Raw genomic sequence first — 18,868 nt, 5'->3', positions numbered from 1 at the left:
ATTTGGGTACATTTTGGCGAAATGCGCCACGCTTAGGGACAACGAAATTTCAAATTTGCATTCTCATTGTACACTCTCAGACCTCGCCCTAGATGTCCACGATCCGGTACAAAATTTGGGCAAAACACTCAATGCGCAACAGCCCACGCCAAATACAGCGCCAGCCGGATGCCAGTGTAGGGATGTTTTGCGTACGGGAGCTGAAAACAAAGCAGTATGATGAAGTTTTACTGTAATGTGCATCCGCCTCGAAATAATATCACTGCAAGCCTCCCTAACAGTCGGGAAAAGGGAGGGAGGGACCCGTTAGTTGCAGCGAGAACACGGTGTGCATCGAACCGGAGCTGAACTCGAGGGCCCTTTTTCCCTCTGCACATACCCGCCCAAATGTTTTGAACTATATATGCATCTCATTAACCGTGAGATCGCTAACCCACCCTGGACGGTGGGTGTAGTTTTTTTTTGCAAAACTCTCTCGATTGCCCGCGCAAGCTCGGTGTTTTCTCTTTTGTATCATATTGTATTTTCTCGATACGGTGAGTACAATGGATAAATTACAACAATTTTACCCTCACAACCTTTTTGCCCGAATCCTACGTATCACATAACACTTCACATCCACATTCGGAACGCTGCGAACGAGCTATCTCGAACTGTCGTCGTTTGGTAGAAATTAGCGAATAAATAAAAACGTTTCGTGTTGCAATTGCTACGAACTGCGGCTTCCACGCACGGCACTGGAACATGTTGTGAAATCCTGGTTTCCTTCTATCACGCTCCCTGTTCGCGCCAAACGAGATGTAGATGCTCGTACCGACCTACTTCTCTTCGTGTTCGACAAGGATTAGTTGCCTGTTGGAACGAAAGCCGAACACTAACCCTTTTTCCGATTGATGCGTCCCTGGACCTAACATAAATTACTGCCTAATGTCTAGTGAATGCTCCTACCATTAACTGCAGTGATCGCGTATTCGATAGGGGAAATCTTAATACTCTGCTGACTCAAAATGAACGTCCCCGAAAGCTGGCTCGAGCATTTCCCGACGTCCACGGCAACTTGCGAACCCTGAACGTCCCTCGAAGGGCGGTCCCTTTGGAGGGTGCTTAATACTTTTCGATATCGCGATTTTGGCCACTACATTTGCTTCTTATGGCGTCTACTCTCAAATGACATACATATACGTTTGCTCGATTTCCCTGTTTAGGAACTGTTGCATCGCTCCACACTCTTTCGTCCGTTTTCCACCCCTGGCGAAAGAGCTTCTTACGCTGCGACTCCATGCCGGTACACCAGGACGAAGCATTAAACATTATCGGTCAAGTGTGGGTTACTTCTCTCTGAAAATCATCCGATACGGTTGACTAGAATTGTACCACGACGTTGACGTTAAAGATAGAAAGCGAACTAAAAGCTATACCGTGTCCTTAGCCTGGCAAATCCCACACGCTTTCGGGTACATAGTCCTCGTGGACTACGCTGCCGGTGAGCGCATCGATTGCGGTTCCAGGAGACCTCCTGGCCACTACACTCCGGCCGACATCTGTTCCTCCTTGCACTGGGCCAGCGAACGGACGGACACCCGCGATCGAATCGACCGATTGAGCATGCTGGAACGCAGCTCGCCCCGGGTCGAAGCTCGTAGGGAAGCACCGATCGAGGTTTTGGACGTGGCACGCGTAAACCGCTCCACGGGCAGATCATCACAGGTGTCGACATCGTCCACTTTCCTACGGGAGAGAACACCGTGATTAGCGACAGTTGAAAAAGCAGAGCGACCTGGTCCGGTTGCTTACTTCGTGAGACAGGGGAAGTCCCAGATCTTCTGCCCACGTCCGAAATCTTCACCATCGGCAAGCGTTTGCGGCAGGTCGTGTCCGAGGGTTTCGGGCAGCAGCAGGGAAAGCAGTCCTCCAATGATGCCCAAAATGCCGAGCACGATCAGCGGCAGGGAGGGTGAGATGTTGGCCAGGTAGACGACAAACGGTGCCACAATGCTGGCCACGTACCCCATGATGTGGATGAAGGCGACACCCTGTGCCCGGACAACCGTGGGCAGCAGTTCGGCCGCATACTGGAGGCCAATGTTGTACGAAATGTTCACGCTGAAACGTCCCAGAATTGCCAATGTCGCCGAGTAGGCACCTGGAAAGCCGTGGGAAAGCAAACGCGAGTGTGAGATGATCTAGTTTTAGGAACAACAGGATCGAGGCCGAGGTGTAGCTTACCCATCGGTACCATCGTGGCAAACAGGCTGAACAGGCCGCTGGCAACCATCGTGCCGCAGGCCAACCATCGCCGTCCCCAACGGTCCAGCGTCAGAGTGAGGAAGGTATCGGCCGGCAGCTCGGTGGCGGCCGCAACCGTGAACGTGAAGAACAGATCGAGTCCCAGCGAGCCCACGTTTCGCACGTGGCCATCGAACACCAGCGAGATGGCCATCCAGATGGCGATCAGCAGGATGGTGATGTTGCGCAGGCGTGGCGTCTTGAACAGATCCAGTACCGAGTAGTTGCTATTAGCGGCCTCCTCCTCCTGAAGTCGCACGCAGCTGTCACTGAACTCCTGATACACCTTGGCATCGATCGTCTTCTTGTTGATCGTTTCGAACTTCTTAAGGATTCCAATGGCTTTGTCAATCTTACCCTGCGAAACGAGCCATCTGTGTGGGGGAAAGGACATGCGTACGTTAGCATGATGCAGATCGGTTGGGTGATCTGCCGAATTTCTTACCTTGCTGATTCCGGTACCAAAAGCGGGGTGAAGATAGCCAAAGCTAACGGAGCCGAAGTGACGATGGCGAACATTTTCCAATCCGCCAGATAGTATGCAATCCACGGTAGGGCACAAGAAGCGGTGGTGAAAAATAGGGCGATCGACATGTTGGCGACAAACGTGCGCCATTTCGGGCCAACGTATTCCAAAACTGCAAAAAAATAAACGGACAAACAACCATGCGTGTTACTAAATCTAGTAGGCCAGTAATCATAAGGCATTAAAACATATATTAAACATAAAACATGTCTATGTCATGTACAGTACACTTAAAAACCTTTACTGCACTGTATTTTTCCGCATAAGCATACTTCGGCGTAAAAAGAGAGAGACCAACAGCATGGCGAACCAAAGCTATATTTCTCTCTTTCTAAAAACCGAAGTGTTTTCGCGCGAAAGCAAAATCATCGAAAAAACATCGAAACATTGCAGCACATCGTTGCAATGCACTTTGATTGAGTTTTCTTTGTGCGCCTTAACGATTTTTTCCTACCACTAAGTTTAGATACTGAACGTTACGAGCTAAATAAATAAAATGGGCATTTCCTGCTGGGCGATCTGTGCGACAAAAACCATCACTGCCCTAAACAGGACGTTAAATATTCATTAGAATAAATTCTCACTTAATGCCACGTATGATTGATTGAGGGCAACAGCTGGCAACCTGCTCGAACGCACGCAAATCCACATCTGGGCAAATAAATATACATCATGCGTTGGTCCAGATAGCGGCCTGAAGTGTCAAAGGTGCACGTAATCATTAACTTAAACACTTCCAACAGCTGGCAACAGGAGCCGGATTTGTTTAAGCATTCATACGGTGTATGGTGATGTTTAAATGCCGCACGGACCCGGCGTGGGCAGCAGTGTGAATTAAATTTTAAGGAAATCTGTCGCCTGGCTTTCCGAACCGCTCACGCGTCCCGCTCCGGCAATTAACATGTTTATATATTCCGTCACATCGTTGCGATCACAGGGCGCACATATATTCGCTATCGATTTTTACGGCTTTTTTTTCTCCCTCCCTCAGCAGTTCCGCGTTGCTGAAACACGCTCATCAAGCGTAAATAACTCGCATTGACGGATGTGTTCCATTGCATCCCGCTGCAGCATGCCGGCACAGGCGCTGTATGCTAATCGAGGTGAGAGCAACACCATTAAAATTACATACAGCAAGTGCCATTAGAAATCGTAGCAAAGCCGATTATACTCCCAAAGTGGCGGCACTTCGGAATCACACACCTGTTGCTGAGAGACACCCAGTGCATCATCGAGCTAATCACCAGGTTTATGGTTGCATTCCGCCAAGTGTGTGCATTTTAATGCCTGCCTTCTGCATCCATCGATTCCGGTGTTTTGCCTGATAATCGAGTTCGTTTCTCAAATGGCCAGCAGAAACGTGCGTTTGAAATATAATTTAAATATCTACGACTGCCAATGGCGGCAGTGCTGTTGCTAACGCATAGCTACGACCTCAATTAACCGACAAAGCAGCGCCTACTCTGCCAGTCGCTTTAAGATTGACGTTGCGATAAAAAAGGATCTCGCTCACATCAGATCCGGGCATCGGCGGCATTGGAGTTTGATATCCGATAGACTTTGTTCACATTCGTTGTAACCACATAGTTGTGGGTAGGGAGAACTCGTCAGGACAGATTTCAAGGACCTTTCAATAACTTTGGAGTGATGATGAATATTTCCACACATGAGCGCCAGTGATTGTCGCTAAATATTCCGAAAAAAAACGGGTTTATCCAAGAAGCATAAAAAAAACCAGTTTTTGGAATGTGTACAAAGGCTATAAAAAGTGATGAGATGTTTATTTTTTTTTCGCACCCCCGTCGTTGTGAAACAACGGTTGTGTGTTATTTCAAAAGAGCGTATTTGCATAGATAGTGGCGAAATCGGTTTGAGGTACTCAAAAATCCATTGCAAAAACGCCAGTCGCACAGCGCAATGGTGGCACTCGCCCGAAACGGTCATCATAAATTAGAACGTTCCTTCGTATCCGATCGCCATCGCTGGAAGTTCTTTGTCCTTTACGCAAGCCGGCACCCAGCCCGGTTCCGCACGTGGCCTTCGGTGGAACGAGAAATTAGCTGTCAAGTGTAGCATACAAGTCGGACAGTTGGCCTCTTTTTCTTGGCCCCAACCGGAATGGAGTGGCCGGGCTCTCGGGTGGGGAGGGGGCCAGGTTTTCCATCTTCGCCCAGAACCACGATCCGGCGAATGCTAGATTACCTGACCGAAGCATAATAGTGAAAGGAGAGCGGCGTGGTGAAGTAAAAACAAATTTAAATAATCGCACAGGCAAACCGAAACTAACACCACTAGCGCAGGCAGATTGGACAAACGCGACCGTGCCGTGGGTTTTGCATCGTCAAACCGGAGAAGCTTCGAAGCTTTGAAGAATATATATTCCGAGCAGCTACAACTGGCCTCAAAACCGGCCGTTTCGCGCGAGATGGAAGCAAGGCTGGCTGGCACCACAAGTGGAGCCACTCACAAACACCAACGACGGATGTCCTTGAGCGGTGTCGGAATGGAGGCGCTTCGTGGTGGATGGGTGGTGTAGTTTTTTAAAAATTCGCGGTCACCGAAACATTCACTCGAAATTGGAACGGAAATCATAAAACCGGAACGAAAAATCGGCTTCTTCGCTTCAATGCCTAGGTCTGGTCGGTTAGCGAGGCAAGGGAATGCACAGGACGTTTGCGCAGCGGACTCCTGGAGAAGTGCAGTATCGGAACCAGTTGCACCAGCCCGTCGCTTTACGGGGACTTCTTGGCGTATCTCACGACCCTTCCCAACACACGTGTGCCCTTCACTTTGACGTCGAAGGACACACCGAGCGAAACCCGAAAAAGGGGGCTACCGATTTGGTATGCTTTAATTGGGACTAACGTAACCGGTGCTGAACGTACTTGAACTTGGTGCACGCCTCGGGTTAGCGACCTCCGGCGAGGGGCCAGATAGTGACCACGAAGAAGTCGTAGGTACTTCTAGAGGTCGTGGTTGAGCCAGGACGGAAATGTTACCTACACCGGCGGCTCGTAGAAAACGCTCGACTCAAACCAGTTGAACGGTTCACGAAGAGATCATAAAACGGTGATGCATGGGGTTATTATACAATCGTGATTATTACGTCGCTTTGCCGGTTCACGTGCTCTGGATGGAAGGAATAAAAAAAACCTTCACACACACGCTCCCCGAATGATGTATGTGAAAAGCCAAGTCAAGATATTAATCTTGAGCTCGTGGTGCTATCATTACCGACACTAAGTTATCCCTCGGCACGATGAAGTCATTCCCTGTCAAACATTACCGATAAAGAAGCCGCCATTTCGTAAGTACACATCTGGCGGGCACACTTGTTTCGCGTCGTAACAGGCGGAAAACACCCCAGTGGAGGCGATCAAGGCATGATATCTCGTTTTCCCTCATTAGCGTTCGATCAACGATCGTTCGTTTGTGCCGCCACTGGGGTGAAATCTACTCAATTTGTCGTTAAAGGTGGCCTTTGCATGTTTGTCGTTATCGTAAATCAGTCCAAACGGCGCAAATTCCCAGAGCCAAGCGGGGACAAACAGGTGCAAAACGGGCCCTACTAATTGGGTTCACTTGCACGGTGTGCAAAAGTATGAAGAACTCATTTATCGCTTGTTTAAGCGAACCTTTGAACCACATACATAAGCACGGGCTGTCTGGCTGTTCTCGAAACAAGTGGGTTATCGTTAAGTGGAGCTAAATAGAAACTTTATTATTCCAAGATTATCACACGTTAAATTCGCTATTCCACGCGATCGTGTCGGGTTCGTGTCGAAGGAGCGATTAAATTACACTCCGAACGCAAGCACGCTTTTGATTCGCTATCGCTCGCGGTTATTAGGTGTAAAATTAAAACCCCCAGTGGCATAATTAACTGCTCAGTAACACGATCGTGTGCTGGACATCTAGGTGGTTTGTTCCCTGTGCGCTAGATCACCACCATGGCAGCCGTAATCCGGGTGAACAAAGGCTTCCGATTGGATCCTGCAGCGTGTTGAGCACATGTACCGATCGTGCGGTATCTTTGCGGTCAATTACTACCGGTTAGTTGGTCAACGCGTGACATTGAGACAAATTGTTCGTCTGCGCTTCATTCGTGACATTTGCGGATTACTGTGACCTACAAGTTGGCCCGGGATTGAGAGGTTGAGTCCACATTCCTCTTCCACTGCATGTAATAGGCCGTCGGACACCTGTCCGGTGCGGAAGGTTTACAGTTTGAAACGCGTTTCCATAAATCCTCCCCCAGCCAAGGCGATCACCTTCGATCAACCGCTCAGTACCGCTGCTAGCGGATGCGCATTCGTTGCCCTACTCCGACCCTCAGTGGTAGCGAGACGGTGAGGTATGGAAGAAAAAAAAATATACCATATCGAAGTGCAAACTGCATGCATGCAGTTTGCCGGCCAACAAATCTCACGCGACAGTGCGTCGATTGAATCGAGAAGGCTCGAATTAGTTCGGAGCTCAGGCCGTCTCGGTCGCTTGGTTGTACTTTACATTGTAATTGGTCGGCTACCAGCCGTCTGTCTGGGTCCGTCGAGGTGATTTGGAGCCTGTAGCTTTAGCTAGAATGTGGGGCGATCTAATGCAGAGTTGTTGCAAATTTTGACGCACAAAATTCGCACAAAAACTTACCTAAAATGTACATCATGGTGAAGCAGTTGTCGAAAGCAAATCCGACCAGAAACCGGCACAAGCTAAACTGCCAGAAGTTGCCAACGAACGCCGTCGCGACGCCGGCCGCAAAACCGACGAGATTGCAACCGGCCAGCGCCGGAATGCGCCCGTATCGATCCGCAATCCAGCCAAACAGCAAACCGCCGACGATCGCACCCAGAAAGAAAATGGATTGAGCTAGCGTCGGGAGATACGCGTGGTCACAGACCCATTCGAACTGTGCAATGCAAGAGAAAGGTGAAGAGAAAAGCACGAGCATGGTGAAAACCGGAATCGTTAGCAAGGGGTGATGTGTCAATGGTCCTGTCTCGGGTACTTACATCGGTGGCCGCCGTTTGGTACGGTACGTCCGTGTAGTTGTACTCCCAACCATGCTGGCAGGCTTGCGTCGGCCAGGACGGGTCTGCTTTGCGAATGTTGTTGGCTAGTACCTCCGTGAAGTTAACGGCATACATCGTGCACTTGCTGTAGCTGGTCTCGGCGGTACCATCGTCAACTCCGGTGGCAAAACCGGCGGGTTCCTCGACCGGAATGGCCAACGCTCGTCTGTGGAGGGAAAGAAAACAAGAGCAGAAAGAACAGACGTTAGCAAACAGGATCTCGCAGGTCTCGCAGAAACTATGATCACTAGTTACACCATCTTCGCTTCATGCTGAGGGTTTCTTTTTCATTGCCATTTTCCACGCCTTTGGCACCCGAGGGAGCGATTGGCGATTCATCGTTATGGACGTTCACTTCTAGCCCTGGTTCTAGAGGCAGAACAAAGACCGCCAACGATTACGCTAGTGGAATCCTTGAGATGCTACGAAAGTCATTGCTCCACGAGGAGGGACCTCGCGCGAATTTGTTCCCTTTCAATCGAGCAGGAATAGAAGGGCTGGACGCTCGAGTGCTGTTCCAGGGAATGTCGAATGTTCCGGAATGGGCATGGTAATTGCATGGATGATATGCGTTGTGCCTTTCATTTGTTCTTGAGATTTGGTGCAAGAATTCAAACCTATTTTTAGAACGTTTGGCCAACTACAAAAAAAGAAAGGACGCTGCAGACTAAAGGCAAATTATAATAATTAAAGCCTATTTTGGGCACCATGTATGCTGTAGCATTAAGAAAGATGATTTTTTATTTTATTTTGTTTTATTCTCCAACCAAGCTCATCGCTTGCCTTGCCTTGGAATGGCTATAAAGCTCCATCGTCTGACAATTATTCAAACGCTGCTATTAGGCAACCATGCAAACCACTCTTAAATCAATCAACGGTCGCAATTTTTCGCTTCATGCGTAATCGAGTTCCGTTTCGCCATGGAACTAGACCTCCGTAGCCTGGCATAGCGTGGACGGCATAAACCCGGAAGTAAGGGAGAGGACTTCCCAACCGTCAGTAACTACCGTAGCAATCAATCGCCATTTAATATCACAGCAACCCATTCCCGCCTACTGCGCTGGAGGTTACGGCTGTTCGGTTAGCAACACGGTATATTTAGCAACGGACTGGCGCAAATCTCGGGTATGGATAATAAATGTTCCTGTAGCTCTCAGCTGACTGCTGGTGCCAAAAAAATAGCCATCAGTTTGGGAAGCCCAACCCAACCATCAAACCGGTACAAAATCATAAATCGACTGGTCGAGAATATGCGGACGTTTAAACTCGTTTGTCTTGACACTCGTTTGTCGGGTTTTTGTTTGTCTCATGCAAATCTTTAAATCCTGAAAACCGACAAAATTGGAAGGGTAAAACGAAACAGTAAGAAAAAATAAACTACAACCGGTCATATCGCAAATGGCTCATCGAGCAACAAATTTGATAGGCAACATTAATCTTGTGGCAAAGTAATAACCCTTCCACGTAATATGAGACAGAATGGTGCACTCAAAGCGAGTTAATATTTGTCGAAGGTTAACGGCAGAATCATGCTTTTTCATCTTAAACATACCTCTTCAGCTCCATCAAATTTACCTTCACCCACCTTTTCACGTTAAACCTGCCCAAATTCGTGACTAAAAACAATTAAAAAAATAATGCAAAAAAATTTAACAGAATAAATATTTATCCTAACCCTCACCACGATCGTGATGAAGACTGTGACGTACACCACGATCAAGATACGATCCGCCAGATCATCACCATCCACAGGATCACTCACAACAAATCATTCTCGGACCATATTAAGAGCTCATTAAAAACGGAAATTGAATAAAATGAACCGATTCACGATTCTAGCTTGCTCTTTGGATACGCTTCCCCATCGAGGAGCAAAGCATAAAGCATAGCCGCACTTCCGAAGTAACCGATTCGCTTCATGCCAACGACAAAATCCATCAATCCGGCCGGCTGCACCCGCGCTCCTGCCGTCACACGAGACGCGCGTCTAAGCCCGAGAGGAATGGGTTTTAATCGAATTTCAAGGTTTATTAGCAGAACCGACTGGTCGATTGGTCGGCGGCATTGCCAGCGTACCAGCGAGGCAACGTTGAAGGGAAGCCCTTTTTCACGGCTATGGTCACTCCGGCAGGCTCGTGGCCGTGTGCGGTCGGGGTGGTTTTTTTGTTGTTGTTACCTTCCATTTCCGCATCTGTTGCGTGCGTGTTCGCGTTCTGAGACGTCCGCTTCTTTGTGAGGGGTTTGCTCAGGTTGCCGATGTTGGAGGTAAATTGTTTTATTTATTTTTTGTTGTATCGTTTGCTTAAGTTCTGAGCTTGTTGTTGCCCACACCGGAACCAACGGACGAGCCTTTCAGCCCAGGTGGATGAGAAGTTACAATCTGCATGTTCTGGACAAATTGTCACCCATTAACATGTTTAATCTGGCCGTTACGATTCGCTTAGCCCGATTTGAGGCTTGACCATTACGCATCGGCCTTTGCTTAACCAAAGAGATTATAGAAATTTGCATTTTTCAAGCTGCTCGAGGTTGGCAAGATATTTGAGACAAAAAACTGTGCCGCATGTGGGCCTTTAAAAGGAGCTTTTAGGAGGTTGCTAAATAGGCACAACAGAAACAAGTTGGTTGATGTGGAATTGGGGACGATAAAAAAATGCACGATGGATTTGTTGTACCATTTTTTTTGTCCAATAATTTATAGTAGCTAAAGGTTGCGTTGCCGATAAACAAGTTGTCATACAAACAGAACGACTTATTTTGCAACAAGCAAAAACAAATCCAAACACACCCCCAATGTTAAGCGATTTGCATGCAGAGAATAACCCAAACGCGTTCCTGCTTCTCCGGATGTTTGAGACGATCACGAACTTCTCAATCACTTCCCGGTTGCTTCCGTCAATCATGTCAGCCTCCTTGCGCGCGTCCTTTGCATCACTCTTTTGCACGATTTATTTGACGAAAACGTGCGCCCATCCCAAGGACACCCAAAATTGGTCCCAAAACGGCGAACACGTGTTTGCCCGCAAAGTCGCACAACGTGACGTCAACGAGTTAGAAACCGGATGTGGAGTTTGGCCCATGCCCTCGAACGTACTGCAAAATGACCTGCACGAGGGTGGCTCTTCGGTGGAAATGCTTTGCAATTAATCGAATTCCATCACACCGCAACCTCCGGGAGACAATTTCGATAGCATGTCAGCGAGCTTCCTGTTCCGGGACCGCTCTCGGTCACCGGGTTGATGAACGGAAAAAAAATGACTGTACATTTCATACATGCTGCACCGTAGGCGAACAACTTAATGGACCTATCGCTCGAATGAATTTCGGGTAGGAGAAGCGCGACCCAGCGAGTTATCGGTGCCAAAGTAGAGTGAACCAATTTTCGCGCACTTCCTTCTCGCACGTGACCGTCCGTGACTTTGGTTGGCCGATAAATAGGTTCGCGATTAAAGCTCAACTTCCTGGTGCACGCGTGGTTCCGCAACATGCCAGTTACGTCAGGTCCGGGTTGCAGCGTGTTTCGGTTTTTTTTTTGTCAAGACAACTCCCCCACGTTGAAGGACCTCCGAGGGTTCTAGGAGGCGGACCTCACTCACCTCGGACTTTCACTCACCGGGCGGTGGTTCGTGTGACCCTCAAATTGGACCCCTACAATGGTACGGATTTCCACCGGGTGGCTGGTTTTTCAACTCCATCTAACCTGGTTCGCGGATCGTTCGCACACACGTGCTCGGAGTCGGTCTTCGCGGTTTACTAACACCGGTGGGGGCACACACTCACACACCGTGAGGGCTACTGGATGGGGGGGGGTCTTAATTGCGACCTTCGAGCCACTGGTTCGTACCTCTAAGGCGTTCTCAATTTTTCGCCTTATTCTACCGACCGACCGAAGCTCATCCAATCATTTCTGAGGCGTGTGTTGGCAGGCGAACGCACGCTGACCACCTTCGGATCGCGAGCCCAGCGAGCCCACAAGCAAAGCATAGAAAAAAAAACACAGAAAATGCAAACAATGCCAAAAGGTGCGGCTTCCTGCACTAACTGCATTCTGCGCCGCAACATAAACTCAATTAACCGGCACGCTTGCGAGCGCTAACCGCTTATTAAAATGCGAAATCAAGCTTCGCTGCCTTCCACCGATCAACGGTGATCGCGGTTTACGCGTCAGGTTCGATCAATCCGCTCGAGGCTGCGCCTGTTAAGGACTCTCCAACGGTCAAAACGCCACAACGGCGGGAATTCCCGAGCTGATTGCAGATGCACGGTTCGGTACAGTTCAAAGTCGTGTGTCCAACGGGTTTTTCGTGTGACCCACGCACCCAACACCTAATGCACCGTGAGCGGGTAGCTAGCCAAGACCTGGTTGCAGCATGAAATAGGCATTTCACAACGAGCTGCAAATAAAATGAGGCCAACTCACCGCAGGTGGGGATGTCGTGTGGTAGTACACCTGCACCACTGAACAGCCTGGCGTGTGCGGCGGTCAGTTGCGCCAGTTGGGCTTTACCTATATACCTGCCCGGTGCGATAAAATCACGCAGGTGGAGTTTAATTCATCGAAAAACCAAACCCACCCACCCACCCACCGGTATTGCACGCACTGACCTTAACCCGCGGGGTGTGGTTGTTTTGTTTTTCCGTCCTTTTCCATCAAATCGCACGCACGATTATAAAACGGAACCGTGCCAACCGGTGCTGGCTTTTCTCCAGAACCAACTGCCACCACATGAGGGCACCACCGTCCATTCTTGCTGTGAAAAACCGGCAAACCTTGGACCGTTGCTCGTGAGTGGCCATTTTCCCGCACCGAGTGCGTCTTTGAACTTCAATTTCTGCGGTGCCTTAATGAGCGTGATCCGTCGCGATTCTCCACGCGTACGCGCATTATGTCGCGTTACGCCAGTGGAGCCGGCCAGAAGTTGCCAGTTGCCTCGAATTTGGGTCAAGTTGAAGTTGAAACTTTTCGACGCGCACCGTTCCAAAGTCGGGAGGAAAAACCACGAGTGACCCTCCATAGCTGAAACGCCGTCAAGTTTGATGCGCTTGTGTGAGTGTGTGTGTGTTTTTTTGCCGATCATCACATCGATCGTCGAATCGATCACTTGGCAGAGAAACCGGGCGATAATTACTGCGCTCGATGTTCGATCGTACCGCATTAAGCCGTTCCATTCAAAGCCGTTTGGAAAATGTTCGCCTTCGCGAGTTCGGTTCTTGACTGTAAGGCATGGGGGATGGTTGCGCAAAAAAAAGCCACCCCAAAAATCGCGCAATGCACACACAATAGGACATAATTGCGCGGGTTCATCTGCATCGTTGACAGCTCATGGTCAGCGCATCCACGCAGGCTTTGGATTGAGTAAAAAAAGGGAAAAAAAGCGAACTTTGTCACAACGGCTGGTTCGAGGCCTACTGCGGGATTAGTGTAACATGTCGCGAAGGTAAATGCTAGCCCCTTTTCGCGCCTTACTGGATCGATCACAGTAACAGGCTGCTTAACATGGTTCAGCTATTTGTAAGTGCATAGTGCATCGCGTGCACTCGGGGACTCCATATGCATGGCAGAGCTGCTTGCTAAAGTGCCAATGGCATGATGGATCATGTGGTGGTGGTGATGTAAGCCAATACCAACGCACTGCATAAGGAAGTGCACCCCCTCCGGTACCGATTCTTCCCCTAGCAGGAAGCCCCCAAGAGCCAAACGCATCAATGCACGCGTTTGTAATGCACTCGCGCGGTGGTGTTTGCTCCATATAAAACACGCTTGTTTTTGCCCACTTCTGGAGCGAAATCGGATGCATTTCATTCTCGAAGAAAAATGCTACACTTAATGAAGCATTTAGACCTTGCTGGCGGTTGAATGAGGAAGCAATTTGAAGCAGCAGTTTGTACATTTTTCGTAGAGGTTAATGCGTCTACGGTCGAGGCACACAAGAACGGAACACCAGCCGTCGGGTGGAACCGGAAGTCGTACGGTTCTGGAAACTGTGATATGGCGAAAAACCTGTACCGCCACCGCAAAGGTCTCTCTCTGGGGTTGGGGATTTCGCCCCTGGGGTGTTTAAAATCTGTGGTTACAAACGCCATCCTTCGCCCGATCGAAACCGATGGAAAGCCAATACAGTTTTCCTGCATAAATGCATCGCCACATCGGTGTGGTTGTTGGCACAGAGGCCAACCGAGAAGCATCGGCATTACAGCACCCAAAGAAAACCTTGACAGACAGCGGCCTCAGGTGGTGGCTTTTTTCTTTTTGCTTTTCCCATACACCTGGCCCCTTGGCTCGCACCTAAGCGTTTCGCGCGCGCGCGCGGTTTTTACGCCACGCTCTAGCGGCTTGGCTCAAAAACGCGCTGTTTGATTTTATGGTCAAAACAACGGCCCGTACTTGGAGGCACTCATCAACGCCACGGTGTTGGTGGCCACTTCGGGGTGCTTCAGCAACATACACACACGCACACCCGATGGTCATCCGATGAGCCACCATCAGCGTGGAACTCGCGGTTCAAATCACGTTACCAGCTTCCAGCGAACCGTAACCCCATCGCGTATTCGATCGTGCGATAGGCACTTAAGTGTACAGAACCACTACCATGTGCCTTCCTTGCTGGGACGCAGACGCTTAGAGGACGAATTTCAGGATCGCACACCCACACACACGCGCGTACAAACACTTACCTTTCTTCCACGGACAGGTGCTGCAGCTCCGGCACGTAACACCAGTGCTCCTCCGGTACGAGGGTGATGAAAATTTGCGAAAAGTACACGAACGCGACGAAGAACGCGAACGGGATCATCAGCAGGAACAGGATCTTCTGGTAGCGCCCGAACTCGCCCACGTGTGGCAGCAGATCGTCAAAGTCAACGACCGGCTTCTCGGCGACTGCCAGGCTGCCATGCTGGTTGCTGTTCTTTGTCTCTTTGCGCGGGTCCGTCTTTGTTTCGTCCTTGGCGGCCAGCTTCTCGGCCTGGGTGGCGTCCGTCACGAAGCCATTGTTGATGAACGCGTTCAGCTTCAGGTTGGCGCTGAGATTGCTGAGGCTCGCGCTGTTGTTTAGTCCTGGTTCACCGAGTTCCCGCTCGTCACACACGTGCACGACGGGGATGCTTTCCTCTGGTTTGGGTGTCATTTTGTTTTGTCCTTGCTCTGACCTTTGCTGCTTTGTTTCAGAGGCTCGTTTGCTTCAGAGCTTGCTTTGTGCTTTTAAGCGTTTTTAGAATGTTTCTTCCAATCGTTCTATTCCGTTTGAGAACCGCAAACTACACAACCACACGCGCGCACACACACACACTCACGTGACGTCACGTTAGCCTGTCTGATTTTGTGTTCAGCTTACTTAACCAGGATAAATGCTATCCTAAGGGAACTAGCAGCAAGGAGGGTGTTTGCTCCACTTGCACGCTACTTTCTCGCAAAAAAAGGACGTCACACAATGCGGCGTTGCATGGCTTTTTTGGGCCGGTTCAAGGATCGGCAGGATTGTTTAGTGTCAGACCGCGCTGATTTGCTTGCAAAAAAGGCACACACGCACACGCGTACACACACACACACACACACGCGCGCAAGTACACTTTTCGTGGTTTTTCCAATCGCGTTTTTCGTGGCACCACGTCCAATTCGGTGCACCGAAACAACCGAATGCACTGGTGCGGGAAAAAGGAAAACCGTGTCCTGTTTGTCAACCACGCAAGTGTACTCTGCCAGGTGCGGCCTCAACTCAAAACGCCAAACGGTCGACTTAATCGGTTGCGGATCGGGCTTACAATTGATTTCCGTCCAGCCCGGTCCGGAGGATATATAGCCTATTGGCGGCGGGGCACACCGTGAGCGAGATCTAGGCGCGAGAGCAAAGATGGCGACTGGCGACACCGACGCAAAGAGCCAACGTTGTGTGCGCTCTCTTTGTCGCGCAGGTGCGTGAGAGACAGCTACGTGCGATCGAGAGATCACACTCCACCGTCTAGACACGTCGATCGCGCTGCGAAGGATACGCACACACAGCTTTTTCCCGGCACAGGTTTTCCACTGCACCGTCTCCGTCTCGGCTCCGCCCGGCAGGTACTTGTGGCTTGGCCAGCGTAGGCTCTTCTGCCTGCAGGTAGGCCTGTGGCTAGGGCTTTGAGCCCTCACAAACCACAGGTAGCGTATTCCGAGCTTTTCCCCACCATCGATCGTGTGCATACTACGTGCGAGTACCCATAAAGCCCCTCTACCAGCCATAAAGCATGTTTCTCTCGCTCTCTCGCTCAACTCGGTATCGGTGATCGTGATCCGTAACCTCCGGAGGCTCGCAGGTATTGTGCCATCAGCCATCAGGTCACTGGCGGGACACACTGTGTCTCCGGTCGTAAGGAGGGAACCAAGGGAACCTGCTAAATGGCTGGAATTTCCCGGTTCGCACATCCGCGCACGGCGGGAATCAGCTCGCAAAATGTACATAATGGGCTTACCTTTGTCCAGCTGACGCATGGCATTACTCACCGAGCCGACGATTGGGGGTGGAAAACGACACCGACAGGAAGTGATACCGACACTTGCCGGCGGTGAAACTGAAACCGTCTGACAAAATTCCCTCCGTACATTCCCGGTTGGTAAAAACGGATAATTGTGAACAGCGAACAAGGGAGTTGGTTGTGCGATTGAAGTAGTTTACAAGCGGGAAAACACGTAGTGAACTAATGCAAGGAGCTTGTGGCACAGTTTGGCAAGTAGTATACCGTAAACAGCTGTTATTGCCATCTCGTGGGAGCAATTGTGCGCGGTGCCAGAAAATACGCGCATTTTAACACGTGCGCGCGTCGTACGCGATCACTAAGTGCGCTCATTGTTTAGCTCCTTCCACAGAATTTCACATCCTGCCGCACGTCAACACGTGGCATGTTAGCTGCGTTCTGAGCGTGTCGGCTTTTTTTTATATCGACCAACCGCCAATCGATCGCAAGCAAACTCACGTAGCGTAGCGTTTAATTGGCCCGGGCGGAGGGAGCGTGTTTTATTGATCGACTAATATGAATTCAAACCACGAGAAGCAGGGTGAACGGTACCCTTTGCGTATAATTATTGGAGCACACGATCGGTTTTTGAGCGTTCCGTTGGGGGTTGCGGTTTCAGGACGTCGCATAAATGTACATTTTTTATAACGATAAAAAAAAACACCAAACCATCGACCAAACATGCTCGTGTACGATTTTCCTCCAAATCAATCTGCTAAAAACAGCAGAACCAAAACGAAACGTCTCGGACACGGATTGGTTCGGCGGGTTTTTTGGTTGCGTTCCTTATGCATTCTCCAAAATGTGCCGATTCAGCCGCAGCCGCAGCCGCCACCGAGGGCCGCTGCGTTTCGTTCGCTGAACAAAGAACCTGACGCGCGTTATGCACGGATGAGCGTAGATCGATTTCCTTGTTCGAGCGATAGATTGTTTTGCCTCTGCGCTTACACATTGTTTCAGTTTGAGAGCTATTTTTGGGCAGAAACACCAAAGCCAAGCCGTCCTAGCCGTCGTTTCCCATCAACGTTGTTCCGATGGCGAACGAACAGAAGAATGCAATCCGGTAGGAAGGCCAGTAGAATGAAATTTTGTCGATCAAACCCCGTCGGCTAATGGTTTGTCTAATCCTGCGAGAGACACTAAAACCGAGGCGCTAATGCAAATCAGTGCGATCAGTGCAAACTTCGGATGACTTGCTGGATTTCCGTCCTCACGGGGTTACCCTAATGAACGGGCAATTGTGAGTGTCCTTAGTGGTTCGCCTGGCATCTTTCTCAAACCTTCGCGCGGCAGGTCTCCGGCGAAGGTCTCCCGTACCCGTACGAACGGGGAGCAAAAATGTGCGTGATTGATCGCTTACGCAGGGACGCACCGTAAACCGCGAGAATTGTGCTCATTTAGCGTCGAGCCATCAACCCCATGCATTTAGGGGTGCCGTTCTTGGCCCCCACGCGAAAACCCCGAACACCCTTCGAAATGGCGCACTCTCCCACCGAAAGATCGGAAAATAATATGCACACACACACACCAAAAAAAAAGGTGTACGATCACACGATCAAACGATACTGTCCGCATTGCCAATTGCCCCCCAGGGCATCAGGCAATGTCTCATTAACGATCGCTGCCGGCATGCTGGAGAGCAAAGTCACCGTCGTCGATCTCGTGGCGGATCTGGTCACCATGGGCATGGGGGTGATCTTGCTCGAGGACAGAACGAAATTGCCTCCACCGCCAACTGTGCCTCCCTCCCCACAGCGTGTTGCCTTCTGTTCCTTCCGGTCTCGCGCAGCCTGCACGCTGCAGCATGGCGGAATGTTTGTTTCAGTTCCGTTCCGTTGCCCTGTGTCCCCTCCGGTGACCATGTGGGAGGACACGGTTCTGACATTATTATGAGACGTTTTATTATTTTTTTTGCTCACTCGAATTCGCTGAAACTAATCGTCTAGAAGCACCTGTTGCCACGCGGTGTTTAAGGAAGGGCAACAACGAAAAAAAAAATGCGAGGATTTAAACCCGCAAAGCTGACGTGGGGAAGGTTAGTTGTCGTTCGACTCACACGAAACCTACATCTTAAACTATTATCGATTTTAAATGTAACGCGTAACATGCCGATCACCTTATTGGATGGGGTTTTTTTTCTCGCGAATTAATGCGCAATGTTTTGCGATACTACTTTCAGGATAATCATTCGCACTAGCCCGAAAGTAGCATCAAGCAGCTGGTTGCGGGTAAAATGAGGCTTTTTTTCGCAAACAATTCAATGACATTTCGTGGCACGTTTTTGGCGCACAAGCCTTCCCCCTGCAGCACATTCGCTCGTCACGAGATTGCAATCTTTCCTTCATTTTCATCCCCTTCTGAAATGGGCCCTCTCAAGCAGGCGCCCAACAGGTGACCTTCTTGTACGGCCGGCAGGCAAAGAAACAGAGAGAGCGAGAGACAGAAAGAGAGAACGGAGGTGGGAAACCCCGGACAGGTTCGCACGACAGCCTTACGT

General features: G+C 49.9%; 1 protein-coding gene across 1 annotated transcript; it reads right to left on the bottom strand.

The window, feature by feature from the left end:
• Positions 1 to 1,427: 1,427 nt before the first annotated feature.
• On the bottom strand, positions 1,428 to 15,101 carry LOC128723449 (organic cation transporter protein). Its single transcript, XM_053817192.1, has 7 exons — positions 14,557 to 15,101; positions 7,822 to 8,047; positions 7,460 to 7,718; positions 2,732 to 2,924; positions 2,227 to 2,660; positions 1,795 to 2,143; positions 1,428 to 1,728 (listed from the first exon to the last, which is right to left on the bottom strand). The coding sequence occupies exons 1-7, from the start codon at positions 15,006 to 15,008 to the stop codon at positions 1,524 to 1,526; spliced, it is 2,118 nt and encodes a 705-aa protein (XP_053673167.1). The 5' UTR covers positions 15,009 to 15,101; the 3' UTR covers positions 1,428 to 1,523.
• Positions 15,102 to 18,868: the final 3,767 nt, after the last annotated feature.

This window comes from Anopheles nili, chromosome 3 (genome assembly GCF_943737925.1).
Source record: "Anopheles nili chromosome 3, idAnoNiliSN_F5_01, whole genome shotgun sequence".
NCBI lineage: Eukaryota > Metazoa > Arthropoda > Insecta > Diptera > Culicidae > Anopheles > Anopheles nili.
The sequence above is the reverse complement of the archived record's forward strand: the minus strand, read 5'-3'. Positions and strand labels throughout refer to the sequence as shown.

Coding starts and splice junctions, on each gene's coding strand:
- LOC128723449 (XM_053817192.1), bottom strand. CDS start 15,008: ATGACACCCAAACCAGAGGAAAGCATCCCCGTCGTGCACGTGTGTGAC. Junction 7,719..7,821: donor ACCAAACGGCGGCCACCGAT/GTAAGTACCCGA, acceptor TGCATTGCACAG/TTCGAATGGGTCTGTGACCA. Junction 2,661..2,731: donor TTGGTACCGGAATCAGCAAG/GTAAGAAATTCG, acceptor TCCCCCACACAG/ATGGCTCGTTTCGCAGGGTA.